Source organism: Gorilla gorilla, chromosome 4, assembly GCF_029281585.2.
Source record: "Gorilla gorilla gorilla isolate KB3781 chromosome 4, NHGRI_mGorGor1-v2.1_pri, whole genome shotgun sequence".
Classification (NCBI taxonomy): domain Eukaryota; kingdom Metazoa; phylum Chordata; class Mammalia; order Primates; family Hominidae; genus Gorilla; species Gorilla gorilla.
Genome location: NC_073228.2, coordinates 99,408,547 through 99,435,323, shown reverse-complemented (window position 1 = coordinate 99,435,323; position 26,777 = coordinate 99,408,547). Strand labels below are relative to the sequence as shown.

The window sequence follows — 26,777 nt, the reverse complement described above, 5'->3', positions numbered from 1 at the left end:
ACGCGCCTTGTTGTGTGAGCCGCGTGCGCGCCCAATTTGGAGGCAGCCGCCCCCGCCGCTGACAGGTGCTGCCCAGAGGGCGCCGGGTGCGGTCCCTGGCGCAGCTGGACGCGCACGCCCCGGTGCGTGCAGCTTCCCGAGCTCGGCCAGAGAGAAGAGGGAGCCAGGGCGCGGCCTGGGGGACGCCAGTGGACTGGAGCCGCGGAGCTTCGAGCGAAAAACTTTGCAGGCGCCGCGGCCGGGATTCGGTTACGGCTCCAGCCCACCCCAGCAGGTGCGGGAGGAAGAGGCGGCGCCGGAGTCCCGAGGCCAGAGAGCCTCGGCGGCGGCGGCCGCTTCTTTCCCCCGAGCTGGCCTGAAGTCGCTGGGCACTCCCGGTTTCTGCTGCTGCGCTCGCCGCCGCCGCCGCCACCACCGCCAGCGCCGCGGGGACCCGGGAGGAGGTGCAGCCGAAGAGGGAGGAGAAGCAGGAGGAGGAGGAGGAGGAGGGGAGAGGAGGAGCAGGGGGTGGAGGATGGAGCCCCGGGATGCGGCGGCGGGCGAGCCAGAGCCGCCGGCGGCGCCCTCCTCCTTCCAGGCCCGGCTCTGGAAGAACCTGCAGCTGGGGGTGGGCAGGAGCAAGGGCGGCGGGGGCGGGCGCGCTGGGGGTCCAGAGCGCCGCACTGCGGACACCCCGTCGCCCTCCCCGCCACCCCCGGTGGGCACAGGGAATGCACCGGCCAGGGGGAGTGGTGCAGGCAGCAGGTGGAGCGGCTTCAAGAAGCGGAAGCAAGTGCTGGACCGAGTCTTCTCCTCCTCGCAGCCCAACCTGTGCTGCTCCTCGCCGGAGCCCCTAGAGCCCGGCGGCGCCGGCAGAGCCGAGCAGGGGTCCACGCTACGCCGCCGGATCCGCGAGCATTTGCTCCCCGCCGGAAAGGGGCCCGCGGCGGCCTCGGGAGCAGCGGGAGGGACGCCTCCTGGCGGACGCTCCCCCGACTCAGCTCCTTCCTCTTCCTCCGCCTCATCCTCCCTGTCCTCCTCGCCCCAGCCTCCCCCGAGGGGGGACCGCGCCCGAGATGAGGGTGCACGGCGTCAGGGCCCCGGGGCGCACTTGTGCCACCAGAAGAGCTCCTCTCTGCCGGGCACCGCCTGCCTGGAGCAGCTGCTGGAGCCGCCGTCTCCTCCCGCAGAGCCGGCGCGGAGTCCCGCGGAGTCTCGGGCCCCGGAGACGGGCGAGGAGCAAGGCAGCAGCCAGGTGAGTGCCGGTGGGCGCGGCCGGAGACAAGGTGCGGGGACCACGCCTCCCTCTTCAGGCGTTCACCACCCGGGGAGCGGGGGGCGGGGGCCAGGAGGCGGGAGGAGAAATGCTATTAATTCTAAGTAGATGAAACAGTGGAAAGAAAACATCTCGCTCTGGTTTAGCAAAGATGAAAGAGTTCTGACTTGCACCCGGACTTTACTTTTGCTAGAAATGATACCTGTCACCAGAAGCTTTCTGAGTAGTCAATGAAAAGTTAGACCTAAAGTGGGTACTTTTTAGAGTTCTCCTGAAAGGAGATGTCCAGCCAAATCTCATCTTGGCAAAAGAAAAAACTAACCCAATAACTTAAAAACAATTACGATCACGTGTGGTGGTGTGGAGGGGTACCATTGGAAGCAAATGGCTGGCAGGAAGAAATAGAAACGTGGAGAGGTAAATTATGGCACATGTGAGGTCCTGTGCCAGGGAAAGCATCATCTCAGGCCTGCTCTTTTTCCGGCACCCCTTTCTTAAACCTTCCTGCTGCAATTGGATCACCGCCCTTCAAGTGGACAGCGGGAGCGTCTCCTCCCAGTTAGTCAAATGCATATGTTCCTATGAGCCTTGTGAAGTTTTAATAGTCACCTGAAGCACTTGCTTTTAAAATATGCTGCTTTATACATCATGTTGACTGCTCAGACAAGAGTCAAGGTTTGTAAAAGTGCTTTTACTAGAAATTTTATGTGTGGGACCCACAATGTGTCCCACTGAATAGCCGTTTTTACTCCCTCAATTTCGAAGAGGCACTGCTCTTTTTGTAAATGTTTATCAAATCATTTTAATTCTAGAAAATATTTTGGAAGTTTCACTCTGCCAGAGACCTAAAGAACATTTTTCTCCCAATATATCTTAGTTTACTTAAACTTTCGCATCGTTTTGACTCTGATTAATTATGTTAGATGAATGACACTTGCATTAAAACTTTAGTTATTAGTAGATTAAAAGCTCAGCTACAAAGAAACATCAGGCTGTGTTTGAAGGGTAAGATACGGGAATAGATAGGCTTTCAGCTGGAAGTTTTTATAGTTCATGGACTGATTTCTTAGTGTAGCTCCAGAAAGTAAAGCAGAATATGAATATGTTTTGTTCCTTAATAAACAAAATTGCTTGCTGTAAGCAAACACCTGATGATCCAGAAAAATATTTTATTCTCAGAAGAGTAAGTAGAGATAATAGTGACAAAAAGACCAAATACATTTACCTTTCCTGTCATCTTGAAAGTGAACTGGATAGAGCCCCTGTTTTTGGTTTTAAAAGTAAAGTGATAAATGGTTTTAGAAGAATGTTTTAAATTCAGTATAGATGAATACTATATATTAAAGGAAGTACTTATTTTTGAGCGTGTACATAATCCTAATGTAGAAGAATTTCAGAGTTGGGGAACTTTACATTTTTTTCTTTCACTATCAAGGATAATAGAATAACAGATAATAATTGAATTATTTTGAAAGGTATATATCATATTACTGTGAATGTTAACTTATTAAATCACATTACAGTTCACTGAACCAAGATATTTTTAAAGCAAAAATAGATAACTCTGAATTTTTATGTTCCTTTTTGCCAAAAAAGTTTTCAGAAACTGTCAATCTTTATTAAAAAAACACTACTATGTAAGTATGAATTTTGTATACAAAAGATATAAACTTATTCTGGAGAAGATACTAAATTAACACTATTATGTATGCCTTCACCATATGCTGGGCATTTTATAGCCCTACATAGTTTAACCCTCACAGCAGACCTATGTGATTGTCACTTTACAGATTTGTAAACCAATGCTCACATAGGTTAAATAAGCTTTCCAGGGTCACGTAGTTAGTAGATGACAGAGAGAAGTTCTGTACTCAAGTCAGTCTCCAGAATCTTTTTCCATTATGACAGCTATCTTTGACAACTTTTAGAACTTGTTCATTTTTTAGATGTCTTTGGTCTTACTGATGAAACTAGAGCCTTGCAAGTTTACGTATATTCTGGAGATTTTCCCCCATCCCTATATACAATCAATTCTATGATGGATAAGCTATCATAATTTGTAATTTGTTCTGTGATGTATTGTTGCATGTATATTTTGTGACGAATGAGATTATCATGATCTATAACTCTGAAGAAGCTTTTCATTATAGAGAATCAGCATTTCGACATAGACATAAGAGAAATAGAAAAGCTAAAATATCTTTCAAAAAATAAGAGAAAGATGGGATATAGGCAGACAGAATGGTAAACCCTGAGGGACTTGCCCAATGCCAGACACAGTCCCAGAAAGAGATACCATTTTTGGTCCCTAGCGTCTGCTGCTCATGGGGCCTTGTTCTCTGGGAAGTGGAGAGATTTCTCTGTAATGAGTCACAAATAATGGCTTTCAGCAGCACTCTCTGACCAATGTAAAAGAGAGGATTTCTCAGTCCTGGAAATACCTCTCTGCCCATCTCAAAGGAGCCCGGCTCACCTCTGAATGGGAAAGAGGGAAAAATGGAATTGGAACCTGGAAGGGGATGCATTCAGCTGCCCAGGAGTCAGCTTAGCTTTGCAGCACTCTTCCAAGCTTCCTGAATATCTCAGAGATCTTTCCTTACTCTCTCAGCAGCTCATCTCCAAAGTGACCTGGGCGTGGGAAAGAGGTGTGTAGCACATACAGATTTCAGCTTTATTCACAGTTCACAAGCACAGTACTCAAGAAAGAAACACAATAAAAGCATTTAATACATCTTTAGAGTGCCTAGATGAAAAGACTTTTCTTTCAAGGCAGAAATAAAATGTATTGCAAAAATAGGCAAATTGTTTAATTTTTTCTCTTGTTCTCTGCTTGATCCTGGCATAAGCCATGTTCTCCAACACACTCTCCACGTCTCCACCTCCCTAGCCCAGCACGAGGCCCCAACAACATATGTGCACGTACTCTGACAGTGGGTGGAGATGTTAAGCAAAAGCAAAGAAAAAAAAAATCAGTTTGGACGGCTGGGGAAAGAGATTTGGGAGTCACTGGTATATATGAGTAAAAGTGAACAAACCAGGCTACTTTCCATGTGCCTGCTGGTCCTCTTGCTATTGTGTTTTCATTAGCCAAACACACTTTGCAATATGTATTAACAGACTTAATAATGCCTTGCTGTTTGGGGATGTGCGTTATTTCAAATGTTCTGTTTTGAGAATAAGGAAAAAAAAAATATCCCTTTCTTCCCACTGATTCTGGTTCACGTGTTGGGCCATATTGTCATACCAGATGCATTTCATTTTCTGCAACACAGTTGGAAAAGATGCTTTCTCAATTTGTGTGCATATCAAAAATATGCCAATTTTATGTATTCTGCCTTGACGAGTTACTAAAATTATGTTTTGCTAGGATCAGAAAGTCAGTATTTTAAGATAAAGAGTGAGGAATGAATACGTTGCATTTTTTTAGTATTTTAACAAAAGCATGTAGTGTTTATGAATGCTGAACTTTTATTTTTTTCTCTTTAAATAAATTTTGTTAAAATTGCTTTCACAAAGGATAAACTATTTTTGAAAAGAAGTAGGAAAATTATTCAGTGTATGTTAGATATGTTTTGAAACATAGCAAGAGGAATCTATTCATTGGGATAAGATTCCTAAAACATATCTGTAAGCCCTGATAAAAAGCGGAAAAAAAATTTTCTACAATTGAGTCTATACATGAAGTATATCTTGCTTTATTATCTGAGCTTTTAAATAAAGCACATATTTAACAAAATGATTCAAAAACATGACTTGGGTTGATTTTTGCAATTTTTCAGATGTTTTTACTATGACTTCAAAGAACACAACTCCATCTTAAAGAAGGCACAGATTTAAAAACATAATTCCTATTATAAACGACTAAAGTCACTGAAGAAAACTAATAATATCAAAATGAAGCCCCTAAAACAATGTTAGTAGCTTTATACTGGTCTGGCTTCAGAAATGACCCCTTTCAGATTGAAAGTGAGAGAGGGTAGATGAGACCTTAGGGCATTTTGGAGCAGGGTGGAAAGTGGAGTTTGATGTGTGATAGCATTCATGAAAAGTGCTCGGATCATCAGCTTGTTCCAAAGAAACGGAGTAAAGAGGATGACATATTTCGCTTTAACCTTTACTTGCTATAATAAGTGTCTGGCAAATTTGAGTTGAACTATGAATCTTGCATAAATGGAAGTGTTAGCATGTAGATGTTATGAGAGATTGGCTTAAACTATAGCAAGTGTTCAATAAACATTAGCAATTGCTGCTGTGCTTGTTATTATTATTGGAAAGTATACTGAAGTTTTGCAATTGCTGCTATTACAAATAAGTGTGTGGTTGAAAAAAATTAACAGGGTGCTTTGCCATTCCTTCTTATTTAATTTAGGATATGAACTATGTTACTTGCAGTGTTGGAAAAAGTAGCCCATGACAAATCAAGGTAGTACTGGTGACATTACAATTTTATACAGCAATGGAAAAAAATCTTACATTATTTTTAGCAAGTATGTATGCATTATCATGAAGAATGAATATGTTATGTTGAGGGAAAAAAATGGGATTAGCAGATTCATTTAAAAATAGAACATTCTTTTTCCTCTTTCTTTTACCTCATTGTTTGAAAATGATTTCACAAAATAAAGGTTAATAATATATTTTTGATACCTAAAGGAAACATGTAATATGATTTCTTTGATCATAATGCTTATTAAATCATTTACCAATCCTGGTTAATGGAGTATAAATAATATGTCCGCATAACTTTATAAGCATTGACAAAATCTGCAGATTTAGAAGTTAGGTTATATATATTTTTTCTTCTTGGTCTATATCTATTTATAATATCGTAGCAGGCATCTGCATTAGGTAAGCAGAAATTTTTTTTTTTTTTTTTTTTTTTTTTTTGAGACGGAGTTTTGCTCTTGTTGCCCAGGCTGGAGTGCAATGGTGCAATCTTGGCTCACCGCAACCTCTGCTTCCCAGGTTCAAGCAATTCTTCCACCTCAGCCTCCCGAGTAGCTCGGATTACAGGCATGTGCCACCACGCCTGGCTAATTTTGTATTTTTAGTAGAGACGGGGTTTCTCCATGTTGGTTAGGCTGGTCTCGAACTCCCGACCTCAGGTGATCCGCTCACCTCGGCCTCCCAAAGTGTTGGGATTACAGGCGTGAGCCACCATGCCTGGCTTGAAAATAATTTTTTGAAACAGAAAGTTCTTTGCTTTAATTTCTTTTTGCTACTGGAAAACTTACTAAAAATCACATATTTCCCTGCCTCAGTAAGTCAAGCGTTCTAAAAAAGACCATTTCTTGATAACTGAGGGTCATTATTGCATACTGGGCTTTGTTTGTTTGTTTGTTTGTTTAATGCGAATGAAGTAGATATTATCCTAGAACTTGCTTTATATAAACGTGCATGTTTTTATAAAACTAGAGTATAAACCATACCTGTTTATGACATGCTTACCTTTCTGTAAAGCTAATTATCGAATCAAAGAAGAGGCACCCTTTTCTCAAGTCATTTGTTCACTTAACAAATAGCCTTTACAGTTTTTGTAAATTTTGATTTGTCGGCACCATTGAAGATACAGCCTTTTTCTACATCATTAACTTTATGTGCCATTTTAATTTGCTCTTCACCATCAACCTTTTCTTCTAACTCACAGTGCTTTTTATGAATCAGAGGTGAGAAGTTTATCCCTAACAATTCAATATTTTATCCAAATACATTTTCTCCTCTAATATGTAGCAGTTTCTTACCATTAGAAACTTTTTTTTTTTCTGGCAGGTTATCAGGCTGCAATGTCCCTAAAGTCTCCAAATATTTGTATTTAACTGTAGTATGGAATATTGTATTTGGAATACAATATGGAAAACAGTATTTGTAATATAATGAGATTGTATTGCAATATGGAAAACTGTATTTGTAATATAATGAGATTTAAAAGTCCTGCTTACTGCCTTCTTGAGAGAACAATTTTCTTCTCTTCAGTGAAGTCTTTTCGAGATATTTTATACCAGCCTTATTTCCTGTTCTCTTGGGTCCTAGCCAATTTGGAAAATTACAACAAACATAGACAAGTGGACCTCTGGACATCTTAGGATCTTTGTATCCTCCTAATCCCACTGGGTTCATTTAGAGAGGCCCCTTCATCATTAACAATCTGAACTTATTTTGCTTAAGCCTGAACCAGCTTCACTTGCCTCGCCAGCTCTGCTGGAGTGGAATTTGGCAAGCCCTAGTACAATTGACCTAGTGAATCAGCATTGTAAAACAGTTCAGGGGAAGACTACTCAATAAATGGTGCCTGAATGAATGAAGGGATAAATGGATGGGCTAGAACTGTTCAGAGATAAGACCTCTGGAAAAGCTTCAAAATCACTTTATGTTTGTGAAATGGTATTATTGCCTTCTCAATTCCAAGTCCTTTTAAGCCTGGCAGATATATTTGATGTTCCCCTCTTCCACCAGCTGGTAGCTTGGCTTTTGCCAGCCTAGAGTTTAATTCTGGTTCTTGGGCAGACAAGAAGCAGAATTAAAGTCTGGTGAAGGGAGGATGTGGTACCTACTAAGTGGCTGCCATATTGTGCTCCCATGGATGATGGAAAAGCATCCTACTTCTGAGGTCTCCGGGTCAGGGATGTAGTTCTTGGTATTGGACTCTGACTCTGGGTATCCATTTTTCGCACCCAAGTCTCCTTTCTGGCCTCTGACATTGCACCCACACATCTGGATTTCTGATTCCTGCCTATACATCCTCACTTAGCTATTGCCTCTGAGTCTTGAATTCTGCCTGGATCTTGGCTCAAGATACTCTCCTTCCCTTCCTTCTTCACTGCTACTTCTCCTTGACCCATCTCCTTGACCTGTTTTTTGTTTGTTTGTTTGTTTGTTTGTTTTTTGAGACCGAGTCTCGCTCTGTCACCCAGGCTGGAGTGCAGTGGCGCGATATGGGCTCAATGCAAGCTCCGCCTCCTGGGTTCACGCCATTCTCCTGCCTCAGCCTCCCGAGTAGCTGAGACTACAGGCACCCGCCACCACACCCGGCTAATTTTTTGTGTTATTAGTGGAGACGGGGTTTCACCATGTTAGCCAGGATGGTCTCAATCTCCTGACCTTGTGATCCACCTGCCTCAGCCACCTCCCAAAGTGCTGGGATTACAGGCGTGAGTCACCGCGCCCGGCCTGACCTGTTTTTTGTACCTAGCACTTCTTCTGCATCCCAAGCCCATTATCTAAGAAAGTCTCTTATCTTCCCTTTACTTCCAGCCATGACTCAGATTAAAATCCCAATATTGGCTGGGCGCAGTGGCCCACGCCTGTAATCCCAGCACTTTGGGAGACCGAGGCATCGGATCACCTGAGGTCAGGAGTTCAAGACCAGCCTGGCCAACATGGTGAAACCCCATCTCTACTAACAATACAAAAATTAGCTGGGTGTTGAGTAGGTACCTATAATCCCAGCTAGTCGGGAGGCTGAGACAGGAGAATTGCTTGAACCCAGGATGCAGAGGTTGCAGTGAGCTGAGATAGCGCCACTGCATTCCAGCCTGGGCGACAAGAGTGAAACTCCATCAAAAAAAAAAAAAAAAAAATTCCCAATATTGACCAAGAATCCTGTCCTCACCAGCCTGGTGGTTAATTCTGCTGCCTCTTAAATACCAAGTGTGTGAAGTGGAGTTCACACAAGTGGCCAAGTGATATTTACATTGACCCCTCCTGTCTAATGCTGAGCTTAGTTAACCCCAAATCCTCCCTCCAGAAAATCTGCATTGCCCATCAACTGCATTTGCTTATAAAGGACGTTTTTCTTCCATGGAGGACTAGACTAGAGCAGATTTTTTCACTGAGCGTGGTTCATTGTCTCTGTGTCCTTGTCCCTTTCCCTCCTATTTTTAAACATCTCACATACCTATTCTTTAACATCCACACCCACTTTCTTAGTCCTGCCAGCTTTCTTCTTTCTCCTTAATATTCTCTCTCATCCCGACTTTCTCTGCTTGCAAGATCTGATTCTTGTAACTAACCGTTTAGCATCCAGAGATGTGCTGTTCCATGTGGCAACCACTACCCGCATTTTGCTATGGGACTTTGGAAACATGGCTAGTTAGAATTGAGATTGGCTATAAGTGTAAAATGCATACATGCACACTGAAGTTTGAAGACTTGTACAAAGAAAAGAATATGAAATATCCCATTATTAAACTTTTTATATTGATTGCGTGTTGGGATAACATTTTGGATATATTAGGTTAAATTAAATATAATATTAAAGTTAGTTTTACAAGTAAAATTACATATGTGTCTCATACTTGTATTTTTATTGGATAACACTGATCTAAAGCAGGGATTTCAAACTCCAAACTCCAATGCCCACCAGGGGCCACCAAAGTAAAGACAAGGAGCCAAGAGGGTTTGGTGGGGCCATGGTGGACCAGGGAGCCCCTGCCCCCTGGAAGGAGCAGCTGCTTCTCAGCTGAATACTGGCACCTGGGAAAGAAACCGTGTTGCCAGAGCTTCTAGATTCTTTAGTAGAAGCCAAATCCCAGATTTTTGTGTGAAGTCTTTAGATTCCTGAATTTTTGTCAAATAAATAATATATTTTTAAAAGCATCATAGGTTAAATAAAATATATCTCTGGCATGAATTTAGCTATCAGTTAGAACTTCTGACTCAGAGAGGTCATATCTGGTTTCTCCTCTCCGCACTTCCCCTTCCCCCAAGTGCTGGGCAAGTGCTAGGCATGTGTTGTCTGGGGCAATACATGTAAGCATCAATATGACATGTAGGCCTCAATACATTTTACAAACTAATGGGATGAGTTCACCAGCCAGGAGAAATGAGTGGTGAGATGAAGGGGAGGCTGCAGTGGTTGGGGGGGGTATGTGGAAATTGTGGAGGTGGGGACAGGGAGAGTGGCCAAGCAATTTGGCTCTATACAGATGATAAAACAAAACAGTAGCCTTTGGGAGGCCGACGCGGGTGGATCACAAGGTCAGGAGATCGAGACCATCCTGGCTAACATGATGAAACCCCGTCTCTACTAAAAATACAAAAAATTAGCTGGGCATGGTGGTGGGCGCCTGTAGTCCCAGCTACTCGGGAGGCTGAGGCAGGAGAATGGCGTGAACCCGGGAGGCAGAGTTTGCAGTGAGCCAAGATCACACCACTGCACTCCAGCCTGGGCGACAGAGCAAGACTTCATCTCAAAAAAAAAAAAAAAAAAAAAAAAGAAAGAAAAAAAGAAAGCAGTAATGGGAGAAGGAGAAAGTGTTGGAAATGGTTCATGGGAAGGTTTTTATAAATGGAGATACCTTGAGTGAGTTGATGGGGCAGAGCCTATGGAGAGGGAGAGGTCAAAGATAAAGGAGAAAGGGGGTTAATTGATGGGAGAAGGTTCCTAAGTACATGGGTTGGGGTGGGTCCCACAGGCCATGGGAGGGAGGTCTCCCTTAGCCTTTGGCCAGAAGAAGCACCCCTTTTCCATTGCAGATGGAAGGAGACAGTGTGGACGTGGATGCAGGGAGGTCTGTAGGCTTGGTGGTAACAGTTTGAGGGTGTTCTGTCTGGCGGCCACTTCCTAGTTTTGAAGTGTGATTAGGATTTGGACATAGGGAGATATTGAAAGACTATTGCCTAAGCACAAATGCAAATGAGTGTCCTGTGTATGCAAAAAATGGGAAGTCAGTAGCGGGACTGAAATCTAGGGTGTGGGCAGAGGGGTAGTGCGAATGAAGGTGAGAATGAAGGTGTGGCCAGATATGAGGGCTGAGACGTGTACTCTCCAACCCTGGAGGCAATTGAGCAGGGTAGTGACTGGGTCAACCTGAGCCTTAGGAGGGCGAAGCTGGTGTGGAAACAGGAGAACATGTGGAGGCCACAGTAGTCTCAGTGAGAGCCTGCAGCTGGGCTGTGCTCTGACCTTGGTGACAGAAAGATGGAAAGATTTGCGGGATCAGGGGTTTTGCTGAATGTCCAGGGAAGGGAGAGTAAAAATAGTTCATCACAGCGTATTTTCCCCTTTTCTTATGTTTTTGATTTTCCCTAGTTCTGTTCAGAGATGCTTTTATTGAAACATCTTTTTTCCCCCTGGGTAGGGGTTGAGTTTTGGGTTTGCATTTCTGCAGAATGGCTGAGGGTGCCAGGTTCCTAAGTGTCAGATTGTCACCTATGTACTGTAATAGCTCCTATTCTTGAAGTTATTTTGAGTTCTTCAGAATAAAATGGTTCTCTTTTTTGTGCAGTGTCAGGCACTGAAAGTAGTGAGTGTTAATAGAGCAAAAGAAAGGGTAAAACATGTTAGTTTAAAAAATCAGGCAAAACAAGAAAACCTCCTACATATACCTGTTAGCTGAATCTTTATGGTGCTTGATGCCAGGGTGGCTATATATTTGGAGAAATAGTTATAATGAAGGAGGTTGGGATCCAAGGGCTCTGTTGGAAATTTTCATTCTTAATCAAGGTAGTGTGCTGCAAACATGTTAAAATATGCATCCTCTCTCCTGTGCAAGGCTGATCTGTGCATGGCAATTGGTCCATTTCTGAAAACTGCCAATAGATATTCTCTCAAAATAGAAATGATATTCTACCCATTCCTGTTCTTATATTGAAATGTAAAATTGATTTTGATACAAGAATAATTTAGCTATTTTGATAGTTGCTTTTGAATAGTATTTTCACCACACCACACTGGGACTCCAAATGTTTTCCAAAATATCTTTTGGGATTGGAAGAGATTTTAGAGACAAGCTCTGGGTCACCACAGAACAGTTGCCTCCTGTGCCCTGTGGGGCCAAACCCCCAAATCAGCAGGGACCACGCTGTCTCTAGCTGAGAGCAGACGTGGGCTGCACCTTCTCTTTTCTTCTTTGCTTTCCTCTACTTTTAAAGAAAGCTTCAGGTGAGGAACAGTAATGGGGTTTGGCTGTGATTGTGACTTTGCCCAGTCCTGTCTGACCTTGTATACACACCAGTTCAACTCAATAGCATTTCAAGTGAAAAAAAAACAAAAAAAATCTTGACCATTTGGGTCATCCCCTCAGCCTCTCTCTGCTCCCTTTGGCCCACTATGCAGCAAAATGTTCTACACTCAGGCTGGTGCTTTTGTGATTTCTTTGCTTTCTCTGTGGGAATCAGCAGAATAAGACAGAAGGGAATAGTTAGAGATGGGAGGGAGACCTGCAGTTGGCAGAATTTCTCAGGCCTCATGCTCTCTGCCTCTGGGCTTTTCAAGGAAGATAGAGCATTTTAGAGTGTATTTATACCTATTATTTATCTGACATTTTCGCTTTCCTTGACTTCAACTTTTTCCTGCTGAGCATTTGCCAGGAATGAGGAAGAACAATATGGAATTTGCCATGAGAGGATCTTTGTATAACTTGGATGACTTGGATAACTTTGTATAACTTGGATGACTTGGATAACTTGGATGATTAGCCTATGGAACTGTGTTGTGGGACCATCCAGGTGGTATATTATTTAGGTCTTGGCTCTTCCTTCTCTGCCCTCTGGCTTACCTTTCAGCTATAACGTCAGTTTTCTTTCTTTGCTTGGAGAGTGAGCAGGGAAAATAAAGAAAGGACAGTCAGGCAATTTTTTTATTAGTAGCTTTTATAATATATTTTTTCATGGCAAAATTTAAATAATTGACTCCTATGATGTTTGTGACATTTTGTGTTGCTTTGACATATGCCTCACACACACGTATGCACACACAGAGAGAATACCTTTACCAGGCATGGTTTATGCACATGCCTACTCTTTCAAGCATATCATATTTTTCACTGGAGTCAAAGATAACCAGAAGAATGCCAATATTCTTCCACTTCTAAATTTAATCATCCACTTTAATAGTAATAAAGTAATAGTATTACATTTAAATGATGAAATAATCTTTACAAATGGCTTTAGTTTATCTAGTCTGAATAGATGTATGAAAACTAGTTCAGCAAAAGAGAAAATTATAAAACAATTGGAAGACGGCATTTGTGGTTAGTAAACCACTATGGTGTGTGTTCTACAAAGGAAATGAATAATCTTACTTTGAATTTAAAATTTTAATATCTATCTATCTATATATATAGCTAAATATGGAGTGCCATATATAAATATATATATATAATGTTTTGTATATAATTATAACATATGTAAAATCTATAATATATAAGGAATGCCTTTTCTTCAGTAGAATAATCATTCTCCTGTAAGTGTGTATCATATTTACAGCCACCATGGAAGAGCACTCATTGAATTAGTCCCTTAATCCTTTCAACCCCAGATGTCACAATAACTAATATCAATCATTAGTGTTTTCAAGCATGGCCTGACTTAACTCTCACAAAATGATCCTTACAGGTAAAAAATAGGGATGCATTTTGGTGAGTTTCTCTATTGATATAGTTCCTTTTTTTTCCTGTAATTTGAGGAAGAGAAATACTTTTAGGATCATACAAATATATTCTCATAATCACAAGAATCTCATTTTTTGAGATCACCTCAAAATGAGAGCTGGTGAATAACTGAATTAGGAACAAATGGATCTGAGACAGCAGAGCCTTCCTATGTGGTGGGTGGCTGCCTAGTGTAATGTCTTATTTTCTGTTAATGTTGCCATGCTAATGCCTCTCAGTGGCTCTATTTGAAAAACATTTCTTACACTGTTTGATTACTTTCTTCATCCTCTTAATTATATCTGGATTGTATCCTGAATGGTGTATTTACAAATGCCCATTTCATATTTTAAAATCTATTCTTTTTCTAGGAGCATATATCTGATGTGAGTTTCAGATAATTTCATTTGTATTTGGTACCAGAAATTTGTTGTGTGAGCTGGTTTTGCATACGTGTACATGAAAATATTTATTGTGTTATCTGTTGTGGTAGGGCTTGCTCTTTACTACCCTGTCTTTGAATTAACTTTTGTTAAATCACAATGTGCATTTTTTTTTTTTTTTTGTGAGAGAGTCTTGCTCTGTCGCCCAGGCTAGAGTGCAGTGGCACAATCTCGGCTCACTGCAACCTCCACCTCCTGGGTTCAAGCGATTCTTCTGCCTCAGTCTCCCAAGTGGCTGGAACTACAGGTCCCTGCCATCACACCTGGCTACTTTTTGTATTTTTAGTAAAGATGGGGTTTCACCATGTTGGCCAGGTTGGTCTCGAACTCCTGACCTCAAGTGATCCACCCACCTCAGCCTCCCAAAGTACTGGGATTACAGGCATGAGTCAATACGCCCGGCCCGCAGTCTATCTTCTAAAGCTGCATTAGGTGAGGTCTGACTTGCTGATGAGTTCCTCCCCAGCCCACCCTGAGCTGGGCTCTCTTTGCTCAGTTGTGCCATCTCACCTCTGGCCTGAGGCCAACCAACATGTGGAGCTTCTTACCCAGTGCCATTTTAAAATGACACTTCATAACTAATATTAATAATAGCTAAACATATATAACATTTATTATGTATAAGGCACTATTCTAAGTGTTGTATATATATTAACTGATTTATTTACTGCAACACTTAGGTTGATGTCTTCTGCATTTTACAAATGAGGAAACTGAACCACAGGAGATTAACTGACTTGCCCAAAGTTATACATCTGTATGATGGACCCAGGTCTATGTCACCAGAGTCTGTGCCTTTAAACACTACAGAATAGGCTGCCTGAAGTAGGTTGTGCCTGAGGAACCCAGTTTAGGAAAATATAATCCCAAGTAACTAGCAACTTTTAAATGACAGTTCTACTTAAAAAAAAAAAATTATTCCTTACCAGGCATCCTACTAAATCACCATCATTATTTTTGTTATTGATATTATTATTAGACATATGTTATACGTTAAAAGTCCTATAATTTTTCATTTTCTGTATTCTATAGCCTCATCTTATTTCTGTCATTCTGCTTTCTTGTCCCCTGAAAGGCATAGTTTTAGGGGAAATAAACGAAATATATCTATCTCTTAGGCATTCTATATACAGCATCTCAAAGAAACATTTATAGATTATGTACATTGTCTCACTTAAACCTCACAGCAGTTTTGACAAAGAGATAGTGTTAGTTGCATTTTATGTATGGGAAATTCTTAGAGAGGCTAAGTAACTTTTCGGCAGTCCTGGTTTTGTCCATAGTTAGTAAGTGGCAAAGCTAGATATTGACAGACATCTGATTGCTACCAAGGCCATAATTTCCAGGCTACCCACTGCTTCACCATTAGTGAGGCCACATCAGCACACCAGTGCTAAATACATGCTTGGTACCCAAACCCATGATTTGTGATTGAGTCTGACTGTCCCTTATCACCAGCCTTGCTGATAGGTCTTTCCATTGTTTTGGAGAGAAGGCTAGAGGAAGGTGCCACCATTAGTTGGAGAAAAGTTTCCAGTGAATGAGAGTGGGTTAGTTTGTTTATTTGCAGGCTCAGTTTTGAGACCTCATAAGTGAATATTTTCAGATCTTTCTTCTTGTGAGTTCTATACATGTATCATGACTTCAAATCATGTTGTTAAACTCCTCTGAAAAATAATGCTATACATTCCATATTTAGTCTAGGAGTTATGATCTTTGGACAGGAAAACAAATTCTTTTCTGAACATCTAGTTGTTTTGTAAAGATGTCCATTTGGGGTATATTCCTTTAACAAGGAGAAAGCAAGGTATGAGATAATGTCTTCTGAATTTGGCACAACTTCTAATGTTTCTTAATAATAATAATACCAGCGTGGAAATCTTAGTCTTATGTCAGTTGCTGTCTTAATTGATTTGCAGACATTACTTCATTTAATCTTTGTGACAACAGTAAAGCAGTGGGAATTCTTAGCCTCATTTTATAGATAAATCAGGGGAGGCTTAGGAAAAATGAGGACATTTCTCAAGGTCACACAGCTGGTAAACAGCAGAGCTCAGAACTGGCTCCAAAACTCAAGAGTCTAACTGCTATGTTATAGGTGGCTTTCTTCAACATTGAAAAGCTGCTAGGTCTGCTTGCCGGGTCCAGCCCACAGACCCTGACCCAGCGATGGATGAAAGACATACACTGACACAGGTATTTTGCCTGTCAGTGCAGCTAAGGGGCTCTGCTGCCTGAATCCGCAGCTTTGGCCCCAATAAGCTGGTGAAGTTCACATTTATTTAGGACAGATTAAATGACAAAGGTCTCCAGCAAACACCACTAAAGAGTGATTAACGTTGCCGACCTCCCTAGTAGAGAGCAGTCATGTGCCCACAGATGATCACAGGTTGGTCTTAGGACCACATGAGTAAGCTATTTAGATAAACTCCTCTACATTCCTGTGTATCTATACCCCAAGCTTTTAAGAGAATTCAACTGCCTTCAGCCAAATCTTTTACTGAAGCTATGCAAACCTCCTGGCCTTCCAAGAAGGTTCATGTCTATTTCCTATAAGTTTATCTTTATAATTACTCCCACCACCTTGATCGATCCCCTACATCTGCTCATGAGTATTGTCTTGTAGCTGTTTTCCAGATGTCTTGGAATGGGGAGAATATTCAGTTAAAATGTTCTATATAATAAACCAACCCCAGATATGTATGTGTAGCTGGAAGATCTCCTTCCAATTAAGTACCAATGATTTTAGTAACCATCTTTCTCTTTCTCCCTTCCTCCAATATTTATGAAATATCTATGTTGTGGTAGACATAGTATCTTGTTAATACCTTGATAATAAGACAGTTCCTGCTCACATAGAGCTTACGATCTTATAGAAGAAACATCCATTACATTAAAAAATATGCAAATTGTTACCAATTACAATTGTGATAACTGAATCAGAGGAGTACAGAGAATTGTAGGAATGAATTGTATGATAAGAAGTCCCAACCCAATCTTGAGAGAGGGAGGATCAGATCAGGTTTCCCTGAAGAAGCATTTAGGATTGAATGAAAATAACTGATAGGAGTTGGTCAGATTTCTTCAGGGTGGAGGGAAGGCAGGGATGTGGCAGACAGTTCTGGGCAGAGGGAACCACAGTAGGAAGCACTGAGAGGAATATTGCCTGGACAGTGGGGATTTGGTGATTAAGAGGGAAGGTGTGTGTGTGTTGGGGGAGATGGGTCTGGGATTAGTGGCAGGGACCAGATTATGCAGAACCTTGCAGATCTTGGGGAGATTTTGGACTTTAGCAAGGACTGAAGCAATTTTGAGAACCCAGATGCTCAGCCTTGAAGGGAAGAACCATCTTCAGGAGACTTCATGTCCTTGGTCTGGGAATAGCTTTCCTTTGCTTCTATGTGTGGAACCAATTGTACTCACAAAGTTGTCTTGTAAAGAGATAGGGAAGTAGGTTGGAGCTATGTTTTCCTTATTAGGATATGACATTTTAAAAATGTCGACAAAAATAGAAATACCTAGAGGATGAAAGTGTCTTTCCCCCTGGAAAAACATGCCATTTCATTGCTTTTTTATTGAGTACTATTGGAAAGTAAATGAAGGCAAGAAATGCAATCTGATGTCTCATTATCAGTGCTCAGGGGAGAGATTTCTCCTAGACAGCACATTTCCGAGCCTAGGTAGAGACGAAAATTAGATAAAGCTCAGTGATCCAGATGTTACAACTGTAAATTATAAAAAAATACATTTTCAGGAGATTTCAACTTCTTTCCTGAAGTTAGGGTGGGAAAAAAATGAAAAACTTTGGAGAGGGTTCTATAAGGAGGTGTACATTTAAAAATGTATATTGTTTGCTAACATAATCATGGGTTAATTAGGAAGACTTTCCGTTGAACAGATCTAAAGCATGGTAAAGGAGATTTAATTTGTTCATATTTTCCTGTATATTTTCTCAGACATAAAATCTAAATTTTATATTTCCATGTATAGCCAATATTCATATTTATGAAACAGATTTGCAGCAATGTTCTCAAGCAAGAAGGAAAAGTTAAAGTGTGTTAAAGCTCACCATTACATTTGTTATACAATGTTATAGGAGGGAAAAGAAGGCAATGTCAAAATATTTCATGGAGACTGTAGTCTGTCACACAATCAAAATTGAAGTGGCAACATAAGCCAGCCTACTTGCTATTCTGAGAACGCTCAGGGTATGGATTCTAGCACATCTAGCAAATGTGAGTGATCAGAAATTGTACCAAGCCCTGCCCGACTGAGGTTTGCCAATCTCTGCTTTGACCTCCCCAGCCAACTACTACAATGACCAATATGAACATGGACTGCTTTAAGCACCCAACCGTTACTGCCATCTGGACTAGGAAATAGCATCTAGTAAAAATTTTCATGACAGAAGCCATGCCCAAGTCTAAAGGGTATCAAGAACCTATGTATTCTTTTATCTGCTATTATGGAAAAATGTGATGTAGTCTTTCTGTTGTTCTTCATGTAGTATTTTACTGGAGTCATGACCAAGTAAACATTATACTATTCAAACAGTAAACAGATTTAAACAGTAATTCTCATTCTATTTGGGTATCATAAACCCTTTTCAGAAACTAACAAAGGTTGTGGTATTTTCCCCATAGAAATGTACACAAAACGAGAATTGTGCATTCTTCCTCAAGGAAGGAAACTCATGACTTTCAATCCATGGACTCCAGAACCCTCAGTTAATACCCTTGGGTAAAAGGAAGACTCAGTAACAATTCTTATGAAAATTAGATGGCTCCATTAGCATTATAAAAGTTAAAACTTGAGTCTCTGAAATTTCAACCATGGCCTGCATATTTATTTATCCTAGAACCTTGCAGGGCACTTGGATTGATTTTTAGGAGGAAAAATCTGTAGACTGGCCTCCTAAGAGTAGGTCTAGATATGCCCAGAAATAAAAAGGAAGTTGTAGCCTGCAGCATTTACCAAAGAGACCAGGGTGTGAGGGGAACCCAAATTTGGAGTTTCTTGCTAATATGGAGTTCTGTTTCCTAGAAGTTGATTTCTGTTTCCTTCTTATGCATTCTTATATGAGACTCTTCTTTGGGTCTGGGCCTTTGAGAAGCGAGATTCCTTTGCCAGAGACTGTGATATCTAATAGAAGCTCTCTCTGATTATCCTCCTCAGTTGTCAACATTTGCTGACTGCCGCCTACACACATAAGGAATTGAAAATCTGTTCTAGATTCTGGGAACGCAATACTCCTGCACTCCAGAGATTTTTTCTCTTAGATGGGGAGGTAGCATATATACGTAAAAGATAAATGTCACTACCAGGTAGCACAGACATTCCACTTTTAAGTAAATAAAACCATGGGAATCCCTGTGTCTTGGGAGATAAATACAGAGGCTTAATGATCTCATTTGCGACAACTGCTTGAACAATTGGTCTGGTTTGCACCAGCAGTAGTGTACTCTCAGCTCTCTGTTCACTTCTTCTCATTGATTTCATGGCCATCTTATAAATGTGCTGGAAAATGTAGAAGCCTGCAGTCTGAAATCACCGTGAAGAAAGAGCTTTGTTAGAGGGCAGTTCTCAAACCTGAGAGGTGGTGGATGATTCAGAAGGATATGGATCTGTGCTTGTGCACTCTGGGCTTTGATAAATGGAAGCACAAACGATTGCTTCGTTTAAAATAAGCCAACCACAGGCCTAACTTATAGCTCCTTGCCTGGAAGCCTGATTCTCTGCTTGGGGCAGCAGCCTATGAAAAGGAAGCTGGGTAGAGCTGAGGGTGGAATGTGAACACCTCTTGGACTGAAGCTTGGTGTACAGAAGGCCAAGGAGACTGAGCTGCTGCTGGGGCTGACTCCTCATGTCCTGCCAGCTGGGCCATGCTTGGGAGCTAAAAAGGCACACAGTAGTTCCCCACATGATAACTGGGAACATTTGAGGAGTGGTGGGTAGGAATGGAGATGTCTAATAGGATGGATGGAGTAAAGCCCAGGCATCAGGGACGGGCTGTTCATGAGCCTTTCATTGCAAGATACAGGAGCTCAACTCTTCCTGGATTAGGCTTCAAAGGAGAGTGTAGTGGTCACACCTGAAAAGACCCAGAGCAGGCTGGATCCAGGCCTCAGTCATCAGGTCTCTGTCTTTACCCCACCACCCCCTGCCACCTTTCTTTCTTTCCTTCTCCCAGAATTGCTTCGCTTTGGACATCTCTCTCAGGCAGACTCTACTGGTGGCTGTCAGCATCTCTAGGCACACATCCTCCTCACAGCTGTGCCTGCCTGTGGGAAAGACCATGCTTGGCAGTGAGTGACATTGGGAGTGATTTGTACCCTCACTCTGTCCACTGTGGCCAGGGGGTGCTTTGGACAGGTCATGTGTGTATTTTGGAACCCAGAAGTGAGGGGCATTCAATCCCAACACTGTGGGCTGAGAGTGGGAGAGAGGTGGGTCTTTAAAGGCAAATCAAATTGCTGTGGGCAGGCAGATATTTCCAGTGCCCACGTGGGGTTTGGTCAATAAGCAGCAGTGGGGAAGATGAATAATCAGCCATCCAGAAAATCTATCTATGAGCTGCTGGATTCAGCTGCTGGTCTGAAGCACTGCCTTGGAGAGGGAGACTGTTTTTCTGTGTTTTTAATATAAAATGAGCATAGAGTATAGAATTTTAAAGTGTATATCAACTAGGTTTTTAATGCTTTTCTTCCTGAATGGGTTTTAGTATTTGAAAAGCCATGCTAATGAGATGACTAGTTTTAAAGTTAGCTATGGTACAAATAACAGCACCTGAGTTAACCTAAAGGCTATCACATTGATGAAGTCCTAGAATTTTAGCAAAGAACTTAGAAAACATACTTTAGAGAGGTAGATACTGACGCTCAAGGGATAAATCCACTTACCATCCTCTTTTCCTCCTTTCAGAGCCTAGAATATAAGCAGTTCCTGATCCACACTCCACTTGCAAGCAGCTTCATTATACAAATATGCTTTAGTAGTGTTTACCCATTGCTGCCTCAGCTTCTTTTACTGTCCCTGTCATCACACTTTGCAAGAAGATGGTTTTTTAAGGGGATCTGTGGTTTCAATACAAAGGAAGAGAAGAAACAGTGCAAGGGAAGAATGGCCTAGGAGAGTTGCCTGCCCCTGGGTGGAGACCGGACTGGTTGACTTTGCCCATGGGGAAGAGAGGTGGAGGCAGACTGTCTTCCAGAGCTTGAGTAAGTCTTAACCTCTCTAAACCTCACATTTCTTTTCTGTAAATCTGGGGGAATAACATACCAACCTGATGGTGCTGTTAGGAGGGTACAATGAAAGTTCCTGGCACGTGGCAATGCTCAATACACATTCTTTATTCTCCTCCACTCCATCACTTCTGATAGTCGTTCATCTCCACTTTTGAGGCAGCAGGTATCTTTCAAAGTTATACTGATGTCTCTTGGAGCCTTCAGGAATGACCATTTATACTTTAGCATGAATTAACTCAGCTAGGTTCTTGCCTTCTAATTTCTGGATAGAACATTGTAAATTTTGAGCAGTGGGCGTGGGTGAGAGTGATTTAGCTCAATCTGTAGAATTTGTGGCAGCAACCTGGGCCTGGATGGGTGCCACAGGACTTAGTACGGGGGAGGTGACAAGAGGCTGGAAACTAGTGGAGCTTTGAATGGAGGGGCATGGGAAGGGAGGCATGAGATGCTAACTACAGACTTGCTTTGATCCATAGCTTGGCTGAAGAATGGCTCTGGGTCTGGCAAGGGAATGGGAAACTGCCATGTTCTCCTCTGCCACCCTCCTGTCCCTCATGATTTCTTGCTCTCAGAACTTGGGCTGGAGCTGCTAGAAGTACATTAGGAGGTCTCATCTGGAAACCAACTCCCATTAGTGACATTGCTTCTCTGGGCAAATGAAGCCAGTAAACATAGCTTCCTAGTGAACTCTGGACCTTCCCCAGTTCAGGAAGCCAGAGACTGCTTGCACTGCATAGATAATGTTTTCATAAGGCTTAGCCTTCGTACACTTGCACAATTTTTCTGTCACATCTTAAAATGGAAGGTCTAAGCAGGAGTCACTTGTAGTCACTCCCTTTGCTTCATATATGCTTTGCACATAGTAAATGCCCCATAATGCGAAATCAAATTGAATAACAAATATATGATTTGTCTACTAATTGAAAAAAGCTTTTAATTTTTAATGTAGTATACAGAATAATTAGGGATAGATGACATTGTTTGACATAAATGAACTTTATTTTTAATTTTTTAAATATTTATTGAAGAGTTTTGATATTTTGTTAAAATAATATCTCAAGGGGCTAATTAGCCACAATTTTTTGAGTTTTTAGGTTTTTAAATTAAGCTACTTTGTAATCCTGCTGAGAATTTCCCACATTGCTACAATTATGTTTACAAGGAATTTATTTTTCAAGGTTAAATAGAGATAATCACTTTCTCAAATAGAGATATTTTAACTTGATTTCTAATCTTCTAAGCACACAGCACTCCATGCAGTCCTGTCTCAGATTTTAGTTCTGAGAACTGATTTGGGCGTCTTTATCTCATTATTGGTCCTTTTATATTATTTTTATGTCTGATTTCCTCTCATTTCCTAAAAATGGGTGTAATGCTTAAGAATAATGATGCTTTTGGTATCCTTTTAAGGTGTTTACAGAGTGTTTACCTTATGGCAGTTACTGTGCTTGGAGCCATGGGTAGAAGGTGCTGGCTTGGTTAGCCATTTCACACTTGAAATGAACTATGTGCTCTTAGAAATCACCTGTGATCCTGTGATCAAAAAAATGTGTCTGTGGATTGTAGGACTGATTTTCAAGAGTTAGATTCCCTTAATTTCAGCTCGACTCATGAAGGTAAATGAACAGGCAAAGAGTCAGTGAAGGCTGACCTGTCTCTGTCCAGATCCCATCATCTCGAGATGGGCCCATCCTCTAGCTGCTGGAGCATGGACTGTGATGGCTTCACAGCTGTGCCCCTACTAGGCATTGCCCTTGGCCTCAGGACACAGCCTCTCCCAAAGTAATGTCCCTCCAAGTGGCCAGTGGCTGGTTGATGGGAGGCTATAAAGGCCCAGCCCTCTTGCCTCTATGTGGGGAAACTCTGCAGTCCCAGCCCCAGAGCTCCCTGTAGGACTGAAGGAGGCCTCAGTTGAAACCACATTGTGGGTTAACTTCTCCTTCTGTCCAATCTTGATTCCTTACTTCCTCATGGGTGTATCTCCCAGGGCAGCCCAATCCACCCCCAATAAATTGGCTAGATGTACATCTCCATTGCAGAGAACATTTACAAGAACTCCATCTGATTGACATCATTGTTGAATTTCTTGAAGAGATCTGTAAGTTTTAGGAAGAAACAATCAGATGTCATAGAAACAGTGGCAACAAATTTTGAAGGGCTTGGTGACAGATGAACATTTTGAAGCAATCAGGGGAAGTTTTGCTGGTAGGGTTACACCCAGGCTTAAAATAACATTTATGGAAGGATGAAGAAACATAGATGTCCCAGAGAAGATGAGCGTTAGGTGGCACCAGAGTGCAACAAAATTAAATGGAGATTGCAAGTACTACAAAAAATCATTTATTACAGAAAAGAAATTAGATTTTTAAATAAGCATTTCAAAAAATCACCAAATGCTAATGTGGGAGGAATCTTGTCTTTCAGCTACAGAATCACACTGTAGCCGGGAGATTCAAGTGCTGCAGAAAATTATTATAAAGCGCCCACTGCATACTATTCATATATGTACTGCTTCATTGCAAGGATCAGGAAATGGTCTTCAGCTGTGAAGACCGTTTGGTGTTTATTATGGATCAGAGTACAAGGTCTCAAAGTGGTTAAATGGCTTTCCAACAGTACATTTGTCTGATGGATAGCAGCTACTCAGATATTTATTGAATGGATGCAGAAATCAATGAATAGGGCTGGGAACAAATTTCGGATATTTTCCTTACTATCTAGAGGAATAGAATTTACCTCGGAAAAGTTTCACAGTCTAATGGGACTTCAGCTTCTTTGGGTTAGCTACTGTGCATAATGTGTGTTATTTTAACTTTTTAAAAAGGTAGAATGAACTTCTAGGAATCTATTGCAAGGTTGTAATCAAAGAATTGAACCAAAAATATATTTAGAATTGTTTATCACTCCATTACTTTTAATAGAAAAATTGGAAATTGCTCACATTTCCAATAATAGAGGAATGCTTAAGTAATTACAGTAAACCCTCTGGGTTATTACCTGGTCATTTGTTCTGTGCTAGAAACGTGCGAGGGGAGAAGAAAAGACACACACACAGTACCTTTAAGGGTAGACAGCCTTTATCCCAAGTATATGGCAATATAGATATAATAAGCAAATGATATAATAAGCAAATGATATAAGCAAAAGCTAATTGCAATGGGAAGGGGAGAAGGGAAAAGATGTATATATACACACACATATACATATATATGTATACATATATATATTTACACTCACCAGACTATGGAGGATTCACCACCAGACCAGGAATCAACAGCCTGGGCTCCAGAGTCGGCCACTCATCCATGCACAGATGAGGAGAGGTCTCACGATGCTCTTGCGCAGTCTGGAACCCTAACTCTTTTTGTAATGAGTTGTTTGGCATGAGGTCCAGTCACGAGAGCCCTTTGTGACTGGGCTCAAGGAACACAAAAAGGTCAACTTGTTTTTGCGATTGTCTATTTTTTTAAATAACTAACATATAGGAATAGACTGAAATAGAGATTTCTCCAAATCAGCACTGGATGAGCGCCTCAAGGGGCTCACACAACCTGTTTTGGGACTTGGTGACCATCATTTGTGTCATGTTCAATTGAGTTCAAATTTAATATTTAACTTTTCCTCCACACTCGGCCTCAATTTGATACTCAATTGTAGGAAAATACCCTTACAGATACATGGGGAAGGCATAGTTGATACAGATTACAGATACAGGATAAGCACAGGAGAATTAAAAGCACAATTAATAAAAACCACACCCACCATGGCTTTTCAAGGAGAGTAATATTGTGAGAATTGTCAGGGATATACACATAACATTCAGTATGCAGTCAGGCACAAACCCCTCCTTGGGCTGCGGTAAACATATCTAATGCCATTCGATTTTGTAACACAACAGTACACAGCTGAGCAAATTCATCTGATAGCAACGTAAGTCCAATGCTACTATCATTAAGAGCTTCTTCTACATGTAAGCTTAATATTTTAATTTTTTGCTGAAGCAGGATTGTACTGGCGGCAGGGGAGAATACTGTGATAGGGTACCACCACCAGGGAGTCCAGATTACTGGGGAGGGGAATATTATCCCGGATGGTGAATGGAATTAATGGCCACCTCTAAGTGCATCTCCCCATCCAATGTGGGGGGCAGGTATTGCCACTCGTAGGATCTGCATACCCACAGGGCCCCCACCAGGGTACAGCAATGGTTTTTTTGTAATTATAGTGTATTAAGGTGTTATTAAAGCAGGAAAGAGATTGTGTTTCACTGGGGACAATGTTGTTGATTTCGAGTATGTGTTGACAGTTGTCTGGCAGGAGAAACCCCAGAGTAACATTAGAGGAGCCATTTAAGGCCTCCAGACAAAGCGGGGGGCTATATGGAATCTGGCCACCAGCACAGCAGGTTCCCAATATATACTGTTCCAGGCATATTGGGCAGGATACCAAAGCTTTTGACACAAGGCGAGGGTGGAGTTCACCTTTCGGCTGACATGGGCAAAGATAGATTTCTTCCTTTGGTCAAAGGAAGTCCAGGTTGGGTTGCAAGTGTTGTTGTTGTGGCCCCATTGGTAGCGACATAGCCATTCAGAAATGTTGGCAGGGATGATTCTCCAAGGCAGTCCATTTCCTGTGGCCTCTGGCAACTTGACACTTAGTCAACATTGACTGTGGTTGGCTTCTTCTGCTGTAGTGGCTACCCAGTTGATGAATTTATTCTTGGCCTCAGACACAAAGACACAGGTGCTGATCATTAGTAGATAGGTTATTCCCTGTAATAACAAAAATGGAGGAGAACATGATATTGTTTTTCATCTTTAGGAAATTGTACTATGCCTTCATTTTCTGCTCCCATAGCTACAAGGTCACCAGCCTTAGGGGAGGGATCTGACGGACACTCTACCCATATTTTGGCTCCAGGATTTAAGCTACCTGTACCAGTGGATCTGAATCCCCCGGTTCTGTATGTAGCCTCTGTTGGGACAGAGATTTCCTCAGGGGTTAATTGTTGACAAGGTATCACTACCAATTGAGCATCATTTAAAAATGTTTTCAAAATATTTTGATAAGCATTTTTAATGAACTTTTATTTAGAACAGTTTTATATTGAAAGAAAAATCGCAAATATAGGACAGAGAGTTCCCATGTACTTTGTACCTAGTTTCCCGTTATTAGTAGCTTACATGACTGTGGTACATTTGTTACAATTAACGAACCAACATGGATTCATTATTATTAACTTAAAGTCCATACTTTATTAAGGTCTCCTTAGTTTTTACCTAATGTTTCAGTAGCCTATCTAAGATACTATATTACATTTAGTTATGTCTCCTTAAGCTCCTGTTGGCTGTGACAGTTTCTCAAACTTTTGTTGTTTTTGATGACCTTGATAGGTTTGAGGAGTACTGGTCAGATATTTCGTAGAATGTTTCTCAGTTGGGATTTATCTGATGTTTTTCTCACG

The 26,777-nt window shown here is 41.5% G+C and overlaps 1 protein-coding gene across 4 annotated transcripts in view; it reads left to right on the top strand.

Moving 5' to 3' along the window:
- The first annotated feature begins 428 nt into the window (after nt 1–428).
- Nucleotides 429–26,777, top strand: part of MCTP1 (multiple C2 and transmembrane domain containing 1) — a 606,796-nt gene continuing 580,447 nt past the window's right edge. For all 4 annotated transcript variants that reach the window (XM_031011415.3, XM_031011414.3, XM_031011413.3 and 1 more), the window contains exon 1: nt 429–1,234. In XM_031011415.3, the coding sequence (XP_030867275.2) occupies nt 515–1,234 (720 nt within the window). In that variant the 5' untranslated portion in view covers nt 429–514. The remainder of the gene's footprint in view (nt 1,235–26,777) is intronic.